General features: G+C 40.6%; 1 protein-coding gene across 8 annotated transcripts in view; it reads right to left on the reverse strand.

The window, feature by feature from the left end:
- The window catches only part of rc3h2 (ring finger and CCCH-type domains 2), a 97,557-nt gene that overhangs the window by 37,697 nt on the left and 37,995 nt on the right, over positions 1 to 21,865 (reverse strand). For 7 of the 8 annotated variants that reach the window (XR_013549207.1, XM_078426362.1, XM_078426361.1 and 4 more), the window contains 8 exons: positions 20,857 to 21,090; positions 17,327 to 17,502; positions 13,169 to 13,369; positions 10,299 to 10,431; positions 9,565 to 9,683; positions 9,025 to 9,137; positions 3,409 to 3,717; positions 1,923 to 2,131 (listed from right to left, as the gene is read on the reverse strand). Coding sequence is in view for 7 of the 8 variants with exons in the window: in XM_078426362.1 (XP_078282488.1) it covers positions 1,923 to 2,131; positions 3,409 to 3,717; positions 9,025 to 9,137; positions 9,565 to 9,683; positions 10,299 to 10,431; positions 13,169 to 13,369; positions 17,327 to 17,502; positions 20,857 to 21,090 (1,494 nt within the window). In the remaining variant the exon portion in view is untranslated. The remainder of the gene's footprint in view (positions 1 to 1,922; positions 2,132 to 3,408; positions 3,718 to 9,024; positions 9,138 to 9,564; positions 9,684 to 10,298; positions 10,432 to 13,168; positions 13,370 to 17,326; positions 17,503 to 20,856; positions 21,091 to 21,865) is intronic. The other variant, XM_078426365.1, reaches the window with a different exon arrangement.

A 21,865-nucleotide genomic window follows, 5' to 3' on the forward strand; every position in this document is an offset into this window, starting at 1 on the left:
TTCATTTTATAAATAGTGTCTGTTGTAGCTAATGAGCATCTGTGGTGGTGGGGGGGGAATAGTTTAGGATAGTGTATGGGGTACCAAATCAAATGGTTTTCTTTGTCCTGGGTGGTATTCAACTTCACAGTTGTTGTGGGCTGCACCTACTCAGAAACCTTAGTCTTGTAGATGGTTGAAAGGCTTTGTGGTATTAGGAGAAATATTACTTGTTCCAGATATCTAATCTTCTGAGGTGTTTCTGCAGCCAATTTTTTAATGTAGCTGACTCACTTAGGTTACTGACAGATATTATTGGTGGGAAATCCGGTGATAGCAATGCCTATTAGAAGTGCTTGGACTCTCCCTGTCTGGGACTGGCAGAAAGTGACTCCGCTACCCCTGTTCAGAGAGAAAGGAGTAAGCCAGCCAAGAATTCAAGCTGGTGAAAAGTAAAATCACAAAAACTAGATGATGGCAATCTGAAATAACAGAAAATGCTGGAACTCAGGTCTCATGTATTCCTTTGTCCACCCATCCCTTCCTTGTATTCTCTGCCACCGAAATCTAATTTGTTTTCTCATTCCTAGTTTTAATAAAGGATCTCAAAACTGAAACGTTAATGGTTTATCTTTCCACAAATGATGAGTACGCCAAGCATTTTGCTTTTAAATTAATTCCAGTTTTAAGTAAAATTCTTAGAAATAATAACCTGAGATAAAAAAGGAAATCAGGACTTGTTAACACAACCCTGTTAAAGTCATAACTGTGAAAATTCAATGTCAAATTCAATGTCAAATTCAATTCAAGGAGTAATTGACTAGATAAATGGCAATGCGGCATCGTGGTGATCAAGTTGAGTAACAAAGTTACAGGTAAAGACATACCACGTTTTCTCCTAATTTAAAGAAAGAGATGTACACACTAAACCTCAATATCAAAATTTACAGGAGGTACTATAAGCTTGGGAAACAACACGAGTGGCTGCGAAAGAGAAAAGATTTAGAAATACAAAGTTATGTAGAAATACAAGGTATTGCGTGCAATACTGTTCACCACATTATGAGAATTATAGGGTGGCACAGTTGCACAACAGTAAAGTTGCTGCCTTAGAATGCCAGAGACCTGGGTTCAATTCTGACAAAGGGTGCTGTTTGTACGGAGTTTGTACGTACTTCCTGTGACTGCATGGTTATTCTCCCGATGCTCTGGCTTCCTCCCACATTCCAAAGGCATGAAATTAACCAGGTTTGTAGGTTAATTAGCTTCTATAAATTTCCCCTAGAGTCTAGGAAATAGAACTAGCGTATGGGTGAATGTTGGTCGACATGGACTCGGTGGGCCGAAGGGCCTGATTCCACGCTGTATCTCTAAACTAAAGTAAGGAATGTGGAGGCTTTGGAAAGGATGTAGTAGAGGATTATCATGATTAGAGGGTATTAGCTATAAGGAGAGATAGGACAAACTTGGATTGTTGGAGTGTCAGAGGCTGAGAGACGACCTGAGGGAAGTATAATAAGTTGTGAGGTTCATGGATAAAGCAGGCACAGTGTTTTTCCCAGGGTAGAAATGCCAAATAATAGAGGGGATTAATTTAAGATGAGAGGGGGAATGTTTAAAAGGAGATTTATGACGAAGGCTTTATTTTAAATGCAGAGTGGCAGGTGTCTGAAAAATGCAGATTTAGAGGCGAATTTTAGTAATGAAATTGGATAAATACTGTTGAAACAAAAACTAGAGAAATAGTGGGGGATTAAAAGTAGAAGATGAAAGGGAGTAAATTAATTTATCTCTAAAAAGGTTTCACAAGCTTGGCAGTGCCTTGTTCTACGAGACGTTGAGAGGCCATTCTAAACTGTATCAGTATAAACAGACATCGGCACAGCCCAGATCCACCAAGCCATCACCATGGATGGAAGACTATAGATTTTGGTTTGACTTACCTGGTTGTTGGTAAGCTGGCAGTTCATAGGAAACTGTTGCTCTGGGGTCTGGATAGTACAAATCAGGTTGCTGCGAAGGGTACACAGACACTCTTGACACAGATTTTGCAGAGGGTAGAGAAGTCGCATCTGGTCCAATGTGTGATGACATTACAGCTGAAGTAGGGAGCACCTGGTTGAGAAGGGTCTTGGGAGGTGAACCAATTTTACTGGAAAACAAAATGTAAATCTCTGATAATGAAATGCAAATTTAATTGGCATCTTCAGGAACAATGTGCTTAAATTGTAAAATATTATTAATTGAAGTATTTTTTTAAAAATCACTTGATAACCAAGGAGATAACTCTCAATACGTAGGTGTTTAAATGGAAAAAATATTATACTCAAAATATCTTTCTGTTGTCTGTCAAGGATGGGAGCAGTTGTAATAAAAATAACTACTCATGCTAACTGCTAAGATCCTGTCCTCACGCACTAAATTCACCATCAAAAAGGTTCTTCTCAGACAACTTTAAATTTAAACCATTCTGTGCATCGGTTCGAAGCTTACTGCAATTAAACTATTCAAACAAGAAATATATCGGCATAAGTTCTAATATTTTCTTTAAAATATGGAAATAAAAGCAGTTGTGGGAATTCAATTTAAAAAAGACACAGTTTCTTAGCTAGATATGAAACATCATGAACTGAAACCTCTTGCATTGCCCAGGCTGAATAATCCAACTGGCAACAGATTCCGTGTTCACAAAACACAAATTACTACACAACACTTTTGTCCCTTTGGATAACCCTAAGGTTGACCCTTAAACAAATTTTATTTTAAGTATCCTCATGAACAGTTATTAGAAATTAGATTTTTAAGTACACGCTGAAGCATTGAACTACATTTCCTCTCTTGAATACAGCTTTAGAGTTAACCTTAAAATTATCATGGGCAATAATAACTTTCAACAACATTAACATGGCATGCCCTGATCTGCAATTTTTTAGGAGTATAAATTTACTGAAAATAACAAAGCTCCCATTTTTACACTGATCCCATTTTATTTTCCCTACATTCCCATCAACTCCCACCAGATTCTATATCTCACTTATGCATCAAGGGCAATTTATAGCGGCTAATTAACCTACCAACCCGCACATCTTTGGGACGCAAGAGGAGACGAGAGTAAACCAAGGAAACCCATACAGTCTCAGAGAGAACATGCAAACTTCACAAAGTCAGTACCCAAGGTCAGAAATCAACAACTGTTCACCTGTAACTACAGCTTTTACATCACCTGTCCCATACAAATAGTGCACAAAGTCACACTGATAGGACTGAAAATGGCTGGGACAGGTCTTCTAATTGAGTGATATTTTGTGAAATATTAAATGACCTGTGCAGAAAACTAACAGAGTTAAAATGAGTGCCAATTTGTAACAATGAATATCAATCCAAAGTTGTATGGATCTCAAATTTTACAAAAGGAAAGTGATATCTTACTTTTCTGGTGGTGAACCAGATAGTGATCCAGGTGTACTCAGACAGTTTTGTCCAATTTTCTTAGCATTCTCCAAAGAAGCTGAGGTATCTGCACATCGTGGTATTAGTTGTGGTGTAGTACTTTCTGGGCTAATTATCCCATTTGTTGCCTGCACCATTTTCACAGTGGTTTCAGTGGCTCCTGTTACAGAGACTATATTTCCTGCAGATGTTGTGACTATATTGGCAATTCCAACTTTGTTCTGAAGCGCTTGTGATAGAGGGAAGGGCCTGACTGTAGCATTAATCTTCTTATTCCGCATCCGATACCTATTGTAAAGAATACAGCTAAGTTTTCCACCCCTCCGATAAACACAATATATTAAAAATCATCAAAAGATCATTCTTGTACAGGTTTCAAGGCTCAAAAACAGTAATGCAAAATTAAAATGTACACCACCAACAGGCAAAAGTCTGGCATTCTGAAATATTTTCCAGCAAGTACAACATTATGCAGTCAGCTAATCATTTTCCTCTGCATTTCTAACCAGCTAACAACATTTCCTAACTTGAGCCCACTGAAAAATGGACTGCCTGTGTCACAATATGTATCAAGATCCATTCACCTGTCAAATCTCTGATTTACATTTGTTCCTAGGTCAACATCCTTACTTCATAATTATCACGCATGCTCAAACCTTCCTATGCCTTTGTCCTTTATCATTAACTTCCTCCGATCATATAATCTGTGGAAATTCCTCCTTTACACCTAACATAATGCTCAATCTCCATTTCCTTTTCTCTATCATTGGTGGCCGTCGCCTCAGCTGCCCAAGCTCCAAGCTCGGGCATCATGAATGAAATTCCTGTGAACTTCATGCGAACAAGGAATTTTGCTACACTCAGGTACATGACAATAAACTAATCTGAACCTAAATATCTCCATTTGTTTAAAGCTCATCTTTTTCAATGTTCCTTAAAATCTCTTAAGATTTCTTAAGATCTCTTAAGATTAAGACAATGTCTTAATGTGCCATTTGAAAGAGAGCTAATTTTTGATCAATTAAATATGAAGCTCTAGTTTTACTTCATTACAAATTACACTTGTAAAGCTGTTGTTATATTGCCCTGAAACACTGAAAGCCACAAAGATATTTGCTTTCACTGACAAAGCTATCTTTAGAATAAACAACGAAGTGCAAGACTGACATTAAAATTGATAACGTATCAAAAGTATTTACTTTGTTTTTTTAATCTCCACAGATGCTGCCCAGTGGCAGTTTCAACATGGTTTTTTTGGAAGATTTTACAACTTTAGCAGGTTTTTACTTTCGCATATTTTTTGCCCAAAACCTCAAAATAACTATGCCATAAAGGAAAGACATAACAAGATAATTTTAACACTTGAAACACATATCATAGCACAAAAACAGGCACTTCAAGCCACCATGCCTGTGCTGACCTTGATGTCAATTTAAACTAATCCCATCTGCCTGTGCATGGTCTATATGGACCTGCATGGTCCATCCCCTACCTGTTCCTATACCTGTCTAAATACTTCCTAAACATTGTTAGCCTAGCTACAGTGCCCTCCATAATGTTTGGGACAAAGACCCCTCATTTATTTATTTGCCTCTATACTCCACAATTTGAGATTTGTAATAGAAAAAAATCACATGTGGTTAAAATGCACGTTGTCAGATTTTAATAAAGGCCATTTTTATACATTTTGGTTTCACCATGTAGAAATTACAGCAGTGTTTATACATAGTCCCCACATTGCAGGGCACCATAATGGTTGGCACACAGCAATGTCATGTAAATGAAAGTAGTCATGTTTAGTATTTTGTTGCATATCCTTTGCAAGCAATGACTGCTTGAAGTCTGCGATTCTTGGACAAAACCAGTTGCTGGGTGTCTTCTCTGGTGATGCTCTGCCATGCCTGGATTGCAGCCATCTTTAGCTTATGCTTGTTTTGGGGGCTAGTGCCCTTCAGTTTTCTCTTCAGCAAATAAAAGGCATGCTCAATTGGATTCAGATCGGGTGATTGACTTGGCCACTCAAGAATTGACCATTTTTTAGTTTGGAAAAACTCCTTTGTTGCTTTAGCAATATGTTTGGGATCATTGTCTGCTGTAGAATGAACCGCTGGCCAATGAGTTTTGAGGCATTTGTTTGAACTTGAGCAGATAGGATGTGTCTATACACTTCAGAATTCATTATGCTACTACCATCAGCAGTTGTATCATCAATGAAGATAATGATTGGCCTGCCAGTCCCATTGCGATTAGTAAGCTCACCAGTGCTCTCTTTCTTCTCAATGATGTTAACAGTTGATTTTGGTACGCCTAAGGTTTGGCTGATATCTCTAACAGTTTTATTTTTGTTTCTCAGTCTCATGGCTTCTTTGACTTTCATTGGTACAACTTTGGTCCTCATGTTGATAAACAGCAATAAAAGTTTCCAAAGGTGATGGAAAGACTGGAGGAAAGACTAGGTGCTGAGAGCTCTCTTATACCTGCATTAAGGAGGGATTTAAACACATTTGAGCAATTGAAAACACCTGTGAAGCCATCTGTCCCAAACATTATGGCCCCCTGAAATGGGGGGGACTATGTATAAACACAGCTGTAATTTCTACATGTTGAAACCAAAATATATAAAAATACCCTTTAATAAAATCTGACAATGTGCAAATAAATAAATGAGGGGTCTTTGTCCCAAACATTATGGAGGGCACTCTACCTCCACCAGCTCTTTAGGCAGTGCATTACAGGCACTCTGTACTAAACAAAACCCTTTCATCTCACCTTAAACCTCTAGTTTTTGACATTTCTATCTATCCTATCTATGCCTGCAACTTTATATTGTTTATCATGTCACCCCTCAGCCTCCGACGCTCCAGAGAAAATGATCCAAGACTGTTCAACCTCTCATTGTGCCTAATACTCTAATCTAGGCAACATCCTGGTGAATCTCTACTGCACCCTTTCCAAAGCATCATTCTTGCTATATGACGACCAGAACTGCTCACGTCACTCCATTTGTGGTCTAACCAAACTTTTATACAAGTACAAGTGCAACATGACTTCCCAACTTTAATACTCGATGCTCTGAATGATGAAGGCAAGTTTGTTGCATGCCTTTATACTACCCCATCAACTAGATTTGCCAGTTTCAGGGAGCACTGGACCTTCACCCCAATACTCTTCTGTACGTCAATGGTCCTAAGGGTTCTGCCATTTGTTGCACACTTTTTTCTTACACTTAACCTCTCAAAGTGCAACACATCATACAGATTAAACTCCATCTGTCATTTCCCTGCCCATATTCCCAACCGATCTATAACCTGGTGTGGCCTTTGACAACCTTCCTCACTATCCATATCTCTGCCAATTTTGGTGGTGCCTTCAAACTTACCAGTCACTGTACCTACATTTTTGTCCAAATATTTAAAAATAACAGGGCTTTCAGACTAAACCATAACAGACGTTCAGTCAGAATAACATCCCTTCATCACTACCTTCTGTAATAAGGCCTAGCAACTTTGCATCAAATCCACTAAGTCTCTATGGATCCCTTTCCACATGCCAATCTTCTGGATCAGCCTACCATGAAGTATCTTGTCTATGTAAATTGTCGTAAAGCATTTGACCAGATCCTCTGTTCTTCCCTAATCATTTTTGCCACCTCATCATAAAAAGCTCACAGGTTTGTAAGACATGACTTCCTGATTCCCTGCACAAAGTTATGCTGACTGGCCCCAATAAGTTTATGCTTATCCAGATGCGAGTAAATCCCATCCCTAATAATCTATTCAAATAAGGTCCCAAACTGTCCTATAGTTTCCTAGATTTTCCCATTTCTCTTCTTGAACAAGGAAACAATATTGACTATTCTCCAACCCTATAGGACCTCACCAGTAGCTAAACAGGATACAAAGGACTCTGTCAAACTATCGACTTAGACTATCGATTAACATCTACTGCAAATCCACTAACTCCCACAGCAAAGTTGATTACGCCTCCTCCTAACCTGCCTCTTGCAAGGTACCATCCCTTACTCTTAGTTTCCCAGTCTCCATCACATCGGCTTCCAAAATTTGGGTTTCCACTCTAGGACGCGAGATGTCCTCTTTCTTCAGTAAACGTGGATTCCCCATTGTTGTTGTGGATGAAGCCTACACCCAACCCATCCCCTTCACAGGCATTTTACTCTGCAACAGTAGGAGGTGTAACACTTATCCCTACACCACCCCTCTCGCTTCCTTCCAGGGACCCCAGCACATGCACCTCCTTCAACCTTCTCTATTGCATTTGGTGTTCCCGATATGGCCTCCTTTAAATCAGCAAGACCAAGCTTAGACTAGGCGATTGCTTCTCCAAACACCTGCACTCTGTCTGTCAAGGCCTACTGGGGCTCCAGGTGCTAACCATTTTAATTCCCCATCCCATACTGACCTTTGAGTCCTTGGCTTCTTCCATTGCTGGAGTGAGGCCAAATCAACCCCCTCTCCTAATCTATTGTCATTTTCCAGGCTTTCGTCTCTTTTTTCCAGTTTTCTTCACCAGTCTCAAGAAGAGTCCCGATCTGAAACATCACATGTCCATTTCCTCCATAGATGCTGCCTGACTCATTCAGTTCATCCACCAGTTTGTTTTGCACCAGATTCCAGCATCAGCAGTTTTGTTGTGTCTCTTATTTAGTACCTTGCCCACTTCCTCTGGTTCCATCCATAAATTTCCTCCTTCATCCTCAAATGATCCTACCCTCTCCCTAGCCACCCTCTTGTTATCAATGTATAAAATTCCTTGGGATTCTCATTAATCCTACACACCATGGATATTTCATGGTCCCTTTAAGCCCTCATGATTCCCATTGTTCTTTCCTGCTCCCTCTCAACTTCTCAAAGGCCATGTTCAATTTCTTGCATATGCTTCTTTTGAACTAAATTTATAACATCTCTTGCATCCAAGGTTCAGCGAACATTGCCATCATTGCCTTTCTTCCCCAAAGGAATTCCGATTCCTGAAGTCTGGTCCTAAATTTTGACCAGATGGCCTTCAGACGACTCCGTCACATGTAGACTTGCCCAATAACAATCAGTCCCGAACAATTCTCCCCGGCTCCACTCTCATTCAGTTGTAATTAACCTTTACCCAATTTAGCAATTTCCCCTGAGGTCCAATGCAGCTGTGACATTGTCTTTAATCAGTCATGCAACTCCCATTTTGAGTAAAAATTTCTAAAAAGTGAATTACATGGGAATCTTTATTATTATCCTTTCATTTCTCAAACTTAGCCCAGACAGTAGCGTTATTGTGACAGCAATAAAAGTCCTATTTCTTTCAGAGATTACAATATTGGAAAAATATCCACAATATAGTGTACATTAGATTGCACATGTCAAAAGAAAATGTGTAACTGTGATACAATTACAGGAGCCTAACAATCCACCCAGCCATGCTAGAATGTAATTGACATAAGTGCCTAAAAATGTAACACTATATTTCTCAGTGCCACAGCTTCCATACACCAACAAGCACATTTCCCCTGAATTTGAATGGTAGAAAGCAGGATTTGAAATGCAAAGATACATTTCTACCAGTATTAATACATAATTTAAAAAAACATACTTTTCCAATTCCTCTTGGGAGTGAGCAAAGGTACAATTGGCACCACGAGGACAACCTCCTTGTTGTCGAAGATCTCGGCACATGCTGGTTTTATATTTGCTGTTTGGCTGTGGCTGAAAACAACAAATGAACACTACTTTCATGGCTGTTTAATTCTGACTTTTGCTACAAGTTTTTTAATTTACTGCCAAAAGCAGCAAATTGTTCTCGATCAATACTGAACATTTACAGTTTGAAATATTTGCCGTGAAATAATGGAAAACTACATCTATATGCAGACCTGTTGGTGTGATGCAATTTGTCATTTGTAAGAAAGCTACAGGTTGCAGTAAGCTCTTAAAAATATAATAGAACTGAAAACAATGACTGTAAAATTTGAGATTTTCCCATGAAATTCAATTAGAAGGCAAAAAAACTATTGTGCCCATTTTTAAACTGGTTTTGAAAAAACAATTCTCTTCAGAATATTGGCGAGCTCAAACTCTGTTGACAATTATTTGGTTCATTTAAAACATTGCTACATTACAAAAAAAAGCTTACTTGTGGTGCTTCATGACCTTTTTTACTGAAGTTCTGGATGAAATCCACAAGCCCATGAACAACTGTTTTTACAGCCACCATTGAATTCTCTAGTTGTTCCCATGTTGGAGCTGCAGCATCTTGAGAGAAAGACATATAGCATTTATCCCTCTCTCGTTTCTAAAACAGCATGTTACATTGAAAGCCTAGTATTGTTGCTTCAGATTTATTTGACATTTTATAAGTTGTAAAATGCAGTTCTCCCTTCCCTTCTTCATTCTGTTACACTCCCTTTCACCTCAGCCTCTTGTGAATGCAGAAACTCATGTACATCTTGATGCATTCACAGTAATGTTTGGATTTGTAGGGATTCATCTTGAGAAAAACAGTGCTAGAGTAACTCAACAGGTCAGATGGCATCAGTGGAGGAAATGATAGGCGACATTTTGGGTAGGGACTGATTCTTCAGAAATTTCTTGAACTACACAGCCCAGCTAAACTATGGAGGATTTTTTCCTTCAATGAATAATTCTGATTCCACTGAAAGAATAATGCTCTAAAAGATTAACATTTACTAAAAATGTGATCCTATTCAGATAAGAAACACAAGTAATTTGCTATGTTGACACCCGTGGAATCTAAAATACTAAAAAATGTATGGTTTTGAAATAAACAAGTAGATTGTTGGAGCACTGGGCACAGTGTCATTGGGAATAAATTCAGTTAGTTATATAAAAAATAAATTACTTTCATACCTGGGTTTGGATCTATATTTGCTAAGAGTTCAAGATGAGATCGAAGCCTGTTCAGATTGGCAGGATCAGTTGTCCGCTGCAGAACAATAGTCAATTCCTGCACACTCTTTGCAAAAGATTCGGGAGACTGGAGCTGAAGACAAAAAAAAAGATAATGACACTTAAAATCACACTGCTGCTGATTGCTGTTCTTGCCTTAGAGGGAGTACAGAGAAGGTTCACCAGATTGATCCCTGGGATGGCGGGACTTTCATATGAGGAAAGACTGGATAGACTGGGCTTGTACTCGCTGGAATTTAGAAGACTGAGGGGGGATCTTATAGAAACATATAAAATTCTTAAGGGGTTGGAGAGGCTAGATGCGGGAAGATTGTTCCCGATGTTGGGGGAGTCCAGAACCAGGGGTCACAGCTTAAGGATAAGGGGGAAGTCTTTTAGGACCGAGATGAGAAAACATTTCTTCACACAGAGAGTGGTGAGTCTGTGGAATTCTCTGCCACAGAAGGTAGTTGAGGCCAGTTCATTGGCTATATTTAAGAGGGAGTTAGATGTGGCCCTTTTTGCTAAAGGGATCAGGGGGTATGGAGAGAAGGCAGGTACAGGCTACTGAGCTGGATGATCAGCCATGATCATATTGAATGGGGGTGCAGACTCGAAGGGCCGAATGGCCTACTCCTGCACCTATTTATATAATATATATATATTTTTTAAATAGCTGACTCTGAAACCTTCCCTCCCAAGTCTCTTTGTGCGAGGCTGTTAATGCATTGGAAGCTGTTCTGAAGTTTATTAGCCTACCATCTGGAATGGGCAGCCTGTATTGGGAGGAAAGATTGGCTGGGTTTGTATCAGCCAGAGTGATAGGAAGACTTGACTGTAACACAGATTGCAAGGGGTATTGCCTGGGGGGATGTGGACAGCACATTTCCTCGTGAAAAAAATGTAGACTGGGTGTGGGTGTCACTGTTAACAAACAAGATGTCACACATTTAAGACAGGTGGAGGTGAAACTCTTTCTAAAGGCAGTGGAAAAAAGACCTTGGAAAATTTCAAGATATAGTTATACACAAGGTGTGGGGTGATGGTGGGTGTGAAAGATCACAATAGGTAGATGGAATTGCAGAGTTCAGGTTATGCTCAAATCAGCCATCATCTTATTAAATTGAAGAGTATGTTCTAGGCATTGAAAGGCCCGCTCCTGCTTCTAATTCATGTTTATATTGGCAGCAGTGACTTTTGTTTCCAAAATAAACATGAATCGGGAGTACGTAGACCTCTTGGAATTTCCTCCTTAAATTTTGTTGGCCCGCAGTCTTGTGAAGCATATTGCCAATAACATACCAATTATATATCTAATCTGCTTCCTCCCCAGCAATACTTGCTCATTATAAATATCAATAAAAAATAATCTTAAAGTCATGCTTCTATTTCAAATACCTAACAATCAATGCACAGGTAATAAAGATACTAGAATGATTCCCACTATAAAATAACACATGCGGACATTTATTTATTGCTATTCTACTACATTTGGAGTGGTTATATAAAGCTGATTAGGTATATCAGTAAATGTAGCTCTTTGCTGTTTAAAATGCTGTTACTGATAACAATTGATGCTGAGTTGAGATACTCAGCAGATCAGAGAGCATCTGAAGCGAGAGCAAAGCTAAAGATTTTAGTGAATGGCTTTTCAGCAGTTCTGCTGTTAATTTTGTTTCCCTCGACACAGAAGCTGCTGTGTATACTGGTTACATTATTGGTCATTAATAAAATTAAATATTAAAACTGCACGCAATGTATTTCGTGATTCACAGTAATACAAATTTTAACAATTAAATACATATATATCCCAACACTTCTGATGCCTTCAAGCCCACTCACTCAATTTGTCTAGATCGCCATCTTCCACCAGGGCATTCCCTCCTAGAATGAAGATGGGCGGGTTCGTCTCTACCATTGTCCTCTTCCGCAGGAACAGACTTCTTTTGGTACTACTTGCTATGTAGGCACTACTTGCTATGTACTTGCTATACAAAAACCATGGTTTTGGGAATCTCTCAGGTTCAAGCTATGCCCCTCTCTCAGTAGGACACATGGAACCTTTCTCTGATCCCCTCCCTAACCCTTTTCAGGGAAATGGTGGACTAAAACAGCCATTTCCAACAGCAGTGTATTGGAAGATTTTTTCAACTTAGCTGCCAAAATACATCCTTAACAAGGTCCATCATGAACTTTAATCGTCCCTTCCTCAAATTTCACCATCTGTTCACCTTATCCAACAGCTCCGAGAAGTAATCGACTATGCATTCTGTTTCTAAGAAATATTCGTCCGTTCTCCGTTACCCCCTCTTACATTTTGACAATACCAACCCCCCTTAACTTCATCCAAAGACCGTCTCCCACTAGATTCAAGGCCCCTGTCCATGTTTTCAATTTCCTGCACTCATGATTTTTGCCCCACTGCCAACATAAAATTAGAATATGAAAAGCCATTAATTATCTACCTCACACACCCCTCCCCACTCCTCTTCCAGCAACGTAAAAAGAAAGCTCTCCCCCCACCCCCCCTCCCCTTGCATACCCTGCTTTACTCGTTCACCTTTATCAATAATGGTGGGAGATATGAAACATGTGGGAGGAAACCAAAGTCACTGGTGGAAACCCATGCAGTCATGGAGAGAACAGGAAAACTCCACACAGGCAGCCCCAAAGGTCAGAATTAAATCTGGGTCCCTGAAATTGGGAGGTATCAGCAGTAACTGCCGTGCCTCTATGCTATTCAAGTCTGCTATGGGCTGATCACAATTATATAGATTTTTCTTAAGTTTCCCTGGTAAAACATAGTATTAGCCACATCGTCTACAACAAACCTTATCAATGATAGACTGCATGTGTGATTTATGTGCCAAGTCTCCATACAAAAGGGAAGACCATTGTTCAGGGGAAATTCGAAGTCCTGCCTCCATGGCAATATGAACAATCTGTGCATCATGCTCCCTGCGCAAAGCTTCATAAGTACGAAATTCTTCTTTCAGTTGCATTAGAGAAGAATCTTCATCCCTTTTTGTAACCTAGAGAGAAACAATCTACAATGAATCATGCCTTTCCACATACATATCATCCAGATGGCAGTTTAATATAGGAAATGGCAAGGTCATCCAACCTACACACCCAAGGAAGACGGGGCCTAATTATTTTCTAAATGACGTAGCTTGAAATTGTGGATTTCAGATTAAGGGCTCTAAAGAGAAGTTCAGAAAGCTAGCGCACAAGTTTTAAATGCTATTATTTTTATTAACATAACATAACATAACAACACTTTATTGTCACTCGGCTTTTTACACCGAACGAAATTTCAGCAGTCACACAAAACACAGCAAAAAAGAAAAGAATACAGGACACCCGACCCCAACACAAACATCCATCACAGTGACTCCAAACACCCCCTCACTGTGATGGAGGCAACAAAACTTCCCCTCTCTTCCCCCCGCACCCACGGACAGGCAGCTCGACCCCTACCGAGGCAAACGACACGCACAGCCCCCGCAAGGCCCCGCGGCCGAGCCGCCCTGGGCACCGAAACGTCCCGCGGCCGCACCGGGCGATGTTAAGTCCAGCGGCCGAGCCGCACCGGGCACCGAAACGTCCCGCGGCCGAGCCGCACCGGGCGACGTTAAGTCCAGCGGCCAAGCCGCGCCGGGCACTGAAACGTCCCGCGGCCGAGCCGCACCGGGCACTGAAACGTCCCGCGGCCGAGCCGAACCGGGCACTGAAACATCCCGCGGCCGAGCCGCACCGGGTACTGAAACGTCCCGCGGCCGAGCCGAACCGGGCACTGAAACGTCCCGCGGCCGAGCCGCACCGGGCGATGTTAAGTCCAGCGGCCGAGCCGCACCGGGCACTGAAACGTCCCGCGGCCGAGCCGCGCGGGCGGTGTTAAGTCCAGCGGCCGAGCCGCGCCGGGCACCGAAACGTCCCGCGGCCGAGCCGCGCTGTCGATGTTAAGTCCAGCGGCCGAGCCACACCGGGCACTGAAACGTCCCGCGGCCGAGCCGCGCTGGCGATGTTAAGTCCCGCAGCCGAGACGCGCCGGCGATGGAAGGCCCCGCGGGCGAGCTGCGCCCCGGGGAAGAGACCTAATAAAAGAAAGGTTTCCCCCGCCCCGCCCCACCCCACCCCCCACCCCCCCACCACACATACACAGCCAAAAACAGAAACAAAAACCATCCCAACACCGACACAAACAAAAAAAGAAAGAAAAAAAGACAAACAGACTGCCAGAGAGCCGCAGCCGTTAGGCGCAGCCAACTCCTCCCAGGAGACCAAAACTGCACACAGTAGTGCACACAGTAATAAGAATACAGCAAACTTAATTGTCTTTTCATCATGATTCGAGCCATTTACCCAGGTTCAGTTTCAGATTCAGAATAATCTGGCTTCAAGTCTCATTGGAGATCTAGGCACAAAAGTAATAGCAGACGTTCTTATGCAGTGACAATACCACTGGAAATACCGTTGTCTGTCATGGGATGTTAAACCAAAGCCACATTTGCTCTCTTGGACTGATGAGTAGTCAATTCATCCTCTGCTCAAAATTACTAAAAAGGATTATTCGTTTATTAACAAATTGTAGAGTTTAATCTGTTCAAATTATCACTCCGATTAGATCCTATTTGGGATTCTGTATCCATTTCTGGTTACATGCCTCATGAAGGATATATTGGTCTTGAAGTAGGTTAAATTACAATCTGCACAGGCTAAGTTCCCATTTGCTCCAAATGAGTTGCTTTCTTTAAGTTAATCCATTCTTATGTAGCGGGGACACCAGTATTGCAAGCAAACAAATAAAATAATCCCAAAGTCAAATTTAACATCAGGACTAAGAGAATGAAAAATAAATTAATTTGAGAAAACATGAAAGTAGCAACAAACACATCAGGTGATTTTTCACAAACTACTTTCAATAAATTCCACTCACAAATGCTTACCTGGTGAAGTTAACAATGCTTAAGTAATTAGTTACCAGAATACATACTAGGTTATAGAGGAATTAAACATTTCAATGAAAGTCCTCATTATAAATGAACCATATTGGTTAGCATTTAGATACTCGCCATCATTTGACAGCAAGTCAGAACCAGATGCCACAACAGTTGAAGGTAGAAGATTTATTCCACAGGAGTAGGAAAAGGAAAAACATAGAATATCATAGCACTGCATGTGAGCAGTATGCTCTTTCCATATGTTTCTATTGAAAGACAGAGACCGATACTAAATTGGCCACGAAGAATACATCAAATGAATTGTCCTCGTTGTCACTTCTTGCCCCAAAATAAATTCTTGACATGCATAATTTTCCTTTAAAAAAACTATACTGTGCTGGTTATTCTTTGCCTTTCCAATGAAGGTTTATAGAGTCTCTCAAAAAAAATCAAAAAATCTGCTTACCAAAGTAAAATTAACTGGCCTAACTTCATTTATCTCTTCCTCCTTTGTGAAACAACTGTACATTATCTTCTGACACAAGTACTGTAGCCAGGGAGGAATTAAATTAAAGTGGACAGAACCTCTCCCTTTTAAAACTGCCCTAGATATGCTCCATTCATGCCTGTTGAGTTAATTTTCAAAAACATGCTGAACCCTTAATCTTATACTGTGTTTCTCTCATCCATTGTTTCATGTTTTCCCTTGTTAATTACAACCTGTGTACCATCTTCTTCATTTGAGAGGACAACACTGAACATTAAGAACCTTACCTACAGACAAAATTGCCACCGTCATTACCTTTTTGGTCCCAAATATGACCTGCTCTTTATTTTAGAAAGATCGGAGGGTTTTCTTTGCCAATATTTTTCCAGTGCAGTTTCTTTGCTTTCCTGATTTCCCATTTAAGTTCAGCTCTACATTTTCTATATTCCTGAAGGCTTTCTGCTCTATTCTTCCTCAAGACATCCTTCCTACAGTTTGATGACGAGCAAAGGATGAAATATTCAATTTGTGGCTTAATGGTCTAACCAGTGTTTTATTTTTTTAAAATCAAGATAATCTTCCTCCCTTTGTACACTGGACTCTTAAAATCCTGGATCCCATTAACTTTACCACTACTTTCTCAACAAAATTATTTTTAAAGATGCACATACAAATTCTGCCAACTCATTAGAACAGTGCCACTTACTCCATTTTATCTTTCTTATTTCTTTCAGCTAAATTGGCAGTAAAAAAAGACACATTGATGCATTTGATGCACAAAGCTTGAATTAAATTGTGATTTTACAGAAATGGAAGATTTCCTATCGTTCGGCCACAACTCCAATGTATTGACACAGGCCAGCAAACATCTCCTCACACGCTGATTCTCCCTGCTCTAGACAGCGGAGAGACAGCAGCAGAGCATGAGGAAGGACTAGATGGTAGATCGACATGGAGTGACCTGCGGCAGCAATTAACAGGTTGTAATTAACAGGTTGTAATTAATCATGGGCTTGTGGATAACTGTAGAGAAGATTACGTGGAATTAGCCATCTCATTGGTGAGTGGCATTTGTGGGTGGATGGAATCTTTTCTCAGGGTTGGATCACTCAACCTTGGGGCTGCACTTTCCCCAGGCAAGTGCATGGGAAGGTAAAGTCTTACCCTCCATGGCATCAGTGGCAAGTGTTACTAATGCAAATCCTGGTTCTTGCCAAGGAATGATGACGAAGTGCTAAAAGAGCAACAATGGATTTTCAACTGGAGTTGCAGAACAATGTACAACAGATTATTAGAAAGTGGTAAGGTGGATTAAACTGTTACTCTTGCTCCCCTCATCTGAAACAATAATTAATTTAACATTACTTTTCCACAATTTTGCCCATTTTGTCTGCAGCTTCACATTTACTTTATGAACCTCTTCCTGCAATTTAAGGTTTTATTGATAAGTAAAATCCAGGTTGCTAAAATAATTCAAATTATTGACTTAACATTTTTAATTTTTCAAAATTTACATTACATGTGGGAAACAGACTATCTTGCAAACCTGAATGCAATACCTTGAAACATGAAGCACGGTACAAGAGTTGAACGACATGACCAATACTAGTTTTGGATGCCTGAGGAAACCGTGGTTCGAGTCTTTGAACAACAAAGAGAACCAGCACTTTCCTAGAGAGTGCTGACCCATCTTCTAATGCAAGCAAGACCAGTTTTAGTGCTTCTTCCTGCATAGCTGATAAAAGAATGGAAAACAAAGATTATTATTTGGATATACCCAATATTTACAACACATCATAAATGGCAATAGAAAAGGAATAATCCATCAACAGAAAAATTAAAAAAATTCATGGGTGGCACAGTGGTGCAACGATAGAGTAGCTTCCTTACTGCGCTAGGGACTATGGGTGCTGTCTTTATAGAATGTGCATGTTCTCCTTGTGGGTTTCCTCTGGGTGCTCTGGTTTCCCCCCACATTCCAAAAACGTGCAGGTTTCTAGGTTAAATGGCCTCTGTAAAAACTGTCCCTAGTGCGTAGGATAGAACTAGTGTACGGGTGATCATTGGCTGGCACGGACTTGGTGGGCCAAAGGACCTGTTTCCAAATGGAACTCTAAACTAAACGGTAATCACCCTCCCACTAAAAAGGTAGCCTGGCCTCAGAAATGCTGCTAGTCCGGCAGAAAACTCCCCACAAAGCAATCATATGCAGCTAACAAACGTCTGCTACACGTCAAGCAGACATGATGGGCTACAATTTGTGACAAAATAATGGTATTCGCCATGTTTTGTGTGTAAACAAAGCGATTTCATGCAAGGGTCACTGCGCGATTAAAAGCAAAGATGATCTCTTCAAAATGCAATATCCTGCCACTGGATTCGCAAAAACGGCAAATTGCTGATCGAATCATACTGAACACACTGAGAAAGGTGAAAAGTTACAGCAATTGCATTTTATATAGGTAACATGCCACAACTTTAAAACAAGGAATCTGTTTTGCAGTCTGATTTAATCAAAGTGGATGAGTAATCATTGACTAAAGGATGCTAATGATTAACCGCACTCAAAACCCCTCTGTAGCAGAAATACAATATTTCACACAAGCTTTCTCAATCATTCAGTTTTAATTACTATGGTATACAGTATTTTGAATAATGTGATGATGTTGAAAATAAGTCTCAGTCCAGATTTGAGCACAGATTTCTGGATTAGAACTCGAAGCCACAGTCTTAAGACTCACCTGAGAATGCTATCAACTGATCCAGAGCAGACACACTTCGAGGATTCTTAAGGATAGGATTTACGCTCATTGGAATAGAATGGGCTAATTAGAAACAGTTACCATGGCCATGTACAGGGCTGGTAATATATTACAAACAATTGAGTTTTTTGAGGTGGTGATACAGGTGATTGCTGAGGCTAGGGCAGTGGATGTTGTATATGCAGACTTTAGAAGATATTTGACAAGGTCACTCTTGGTAGGCTGATACAAAAGATTAAGAGCATGGGATGCATGAAGAATTAGATTGAATCTTGAACTGGCTCACCCACAGTATTCAGAAGGCCGTCATTCTGGCTAAAGGTCTGTGACCATTGTTGTTCTGCAGCAATCTGTGCTGGAACCTCTGTTGTTTGTGAAATGTATAAAGGACTTGGACAAAAATGTAGATGGGTTGGTTAGGAAGTTTGTAGGCAATTGATTAATGGAATTGCAGAGAGGGATGGCGGCTGTCAAAGGATACAGCAGAATATAGAGCAGTTACAGATATATGCAGAGAAGCAGCAGAAGGAGTTTAATCTGGGTAAGTGTGAGATGTTACACTTCGGAAGGTCAACTGTAAGGGGGAAACGTGTACAGTCAATGGCAGGAGCCTTAACAGTCTTAATGTACAAAAGGATCTTGGACTCTCAAATTAGCACCACAAGTAGATAGAGTGGTAAAGAAAGCATATGGCATGCTTGCTTTTGTCAGTTAGGGATTGGGTATAAGAGTCAGGAAGTCATGTTGCAGCTTTATAAAATTGGTTAGGCCGCATTTGGAGTACACCAAACCCATGCTATAATGGACCACAATGGGAGGAATGGAGTTTGTTATTGCTGATTGTCCACTATAACCGAGTGAGGGATTACAGAGTAATAGAGTATCATCGTACAAGTAGTAGAAACAAAGAACTGCAGATGCTGGTCAATACACAAAAAGACACAATGTGCTGGAGTAACTCAGCAGGTCAGGCAGCATCTCTGGAGAACATGGATAGGTGACGTTTCATGTCAATACCCTTCTTCAAACACTTGGTCTGGAACAGAGCCTGGAATCCCAGTGAGTTGACGTCCCTAGCCTGCTGGCAGCCGGGGAGAGGCAAGGATCGGCGGAATCATTGGTCGCAGCCCGCGAGCAGCCGGAGTGCAGGTAAGGGTTGGCGATGGTGGCAGGGGGGACCTGGAAGCAGCTGAGGAAGCTGTGTGGGCGGGCATGGCAGTAGTAGGTCCAGCCGAGAAATAGCCGGCAAGGCGATGCAAGCCGGTGTCTGCAGCCCGGCTTGGTGGTGAAGGTCGGAAGGGCCGGGGTGGCAGTGCGGGGCGGGGGTGGTGTTAGCAGCCGTCCTGGTGGTGAAGATCAGTAAGTCTGTCTGCTACAACCAAAATTAGTTATAAAGAGGTCTGTAACAATGCGGATTTACTGTATTGTGTGTCGTTGTGAGTTTGAGAAGATACAGGTTTACCAGGATGCTGCCTTGGATTAGAGGATGTGAGCTACAAGGAGAGGTGGAGCAAACTTGGATTGTTTTCTCTGGAGTGTCGAAGGCTGAGGGGAGATGTGAGAGAAACCTTATAAAATTATGAGAGGCTTAGACAGGCTATAGTCAGAATCTTTTTACCTACGGAATATACTGAGGGCATAGCATTAACCAAGTTTAAAAGAGATATGCAGGGCTTTAAAAAAAAACTGTGGTAGGTGCCTGCAATGTGATGCCAAGGGAGGTGGTTGAAGGAAATACAATAGCGGCCTTTAAGAGGCTTTTAGATAGGCACAGAACATGCAGGGAATGAAAGGATAAGGATCATGAGCAGTCAGAATGGATTAATTTAATTTGGCAACTTGTTTGATACAGACATCGTGGGCTGAAGTGCCTATTCCTGCGTTGTAATGATCCATGTATATAATTGTAGGATAGAAAGAATACATTAACATAGTTTTGAACAAAGGGCGATTAAAAACAAGAGGACATAGTGTTCAGGTGAGAGGAAGGTTTTAACAGGGATTTACAAAGCGGATTTGAGGCTAAACTTGTATATGCAATATAGTTGATATCTGGACACATGCCAGAGGAGGTGGTGAGGTCATATATAATCAATATGTTGAAGGATCATTTAGACTGGAACATAACTAGCCAAGGCTTAGAAGGATATTGACATAATGCCAGCTAATAGGATTAGTGCAGATGGGCAAAAACGTTGGCATTGACATGGGCCAATGGGCCCATGTCTGTGCTGTGCAACCCAGCAACTCTATAGACAGAAGCGTTTTAAACAGGTGTTCACTGAAATTACAATTACCTTAATAATTATTTTTATCCCATTTCTTACCTGGTCCCAAAAATTGGCAACCTCTGGCCCGGACGGCAGCCCACAAATTGGCAGACAGCTGCTGGGGGTTCTGATGCTGCAGAATGAGTTCTGTAACCGTTCTTTCCCCAAGTGATCTTGCTGCCCGCATTGCTCGCACACGTCCTTCCTCCTCTACCAGCTGACAGTTAACCAAGGTAACTAGTTTTCGTTGCATTGGTCTGCTTAGTGCACTCTGATTTAAACTTGCAACACCTGAACAGAGTGAAATTACAAAGCATTAAGGTTTCAAGGTCAGTTTATTGTCACATTTACCAATTAAGGTACAGTGAAATTTGAGTTACTTACATAAGTATTAAGACTCATGCACACCCGAACTTCAACTGTTATTGTTATAGAGTATTAAACTGTACAAGACAAAATAATTCAATTGTCAAAATCTAAGCATTTTCTTATATGAAACCTCCAAAACATTAGCCAAATTATGAATTTGAAGCAGCAATCACAAAATATAGTCATATTTGCAGCAGAACGGACACAGGGAAGGATTTCCACTGAAATCAGTGCAAAATGTTTAAACAAATTGCTAGACAATATGTGGGCATATATAACCATATTTTTTACTACAAGTGGAATTTAAATTCTACACAAAAATTATCAGTCGAAAATATTGACACTTACATAAAATTTAATTATAATTGGAAATATCTTGCTTTTTCCTCATTTTTATTATTCTTTCATTTTAATAATAATAATAATACATTTTATTTATATAGCGCTTTTCATATACTCAAAGACGCTTTACAGAGATTTTGAGAACATAGGGAAATTAATAAATAGATAAATAAGTAAATAAATAAATGAACAGAGAAAGGAGACAGTAGGTGAGGTGACCTTCAGTGGTTGAAGGCAGTACTGAACAGGTGAGACTTCAGCGATGTTTTGAATGTGGTGAGTGTGGGGGAGTCTCTAACGGTTTGGGGTAGTGAGTTCCATAGGGTGGGAGCAGCGATGGAGAAAGCCCTGTCCC

Source organism: Rhinoraja longicauda, chromosome 31 (assembly GCF_053455715.1).
Source record: "Rhinoraja longicauda isolate Sanriku21f chromosome 31, sRhiLon1.1, whole genome shotgun sequence".
In the NCBI taxonomy this organism is placed as follows: Eukaryota; Metazoa; Chordata; class Chondrichthyes; order Rajiformes; family Arhynchobatidae; genus Rhinoraja; species Rhinoraja longicauda.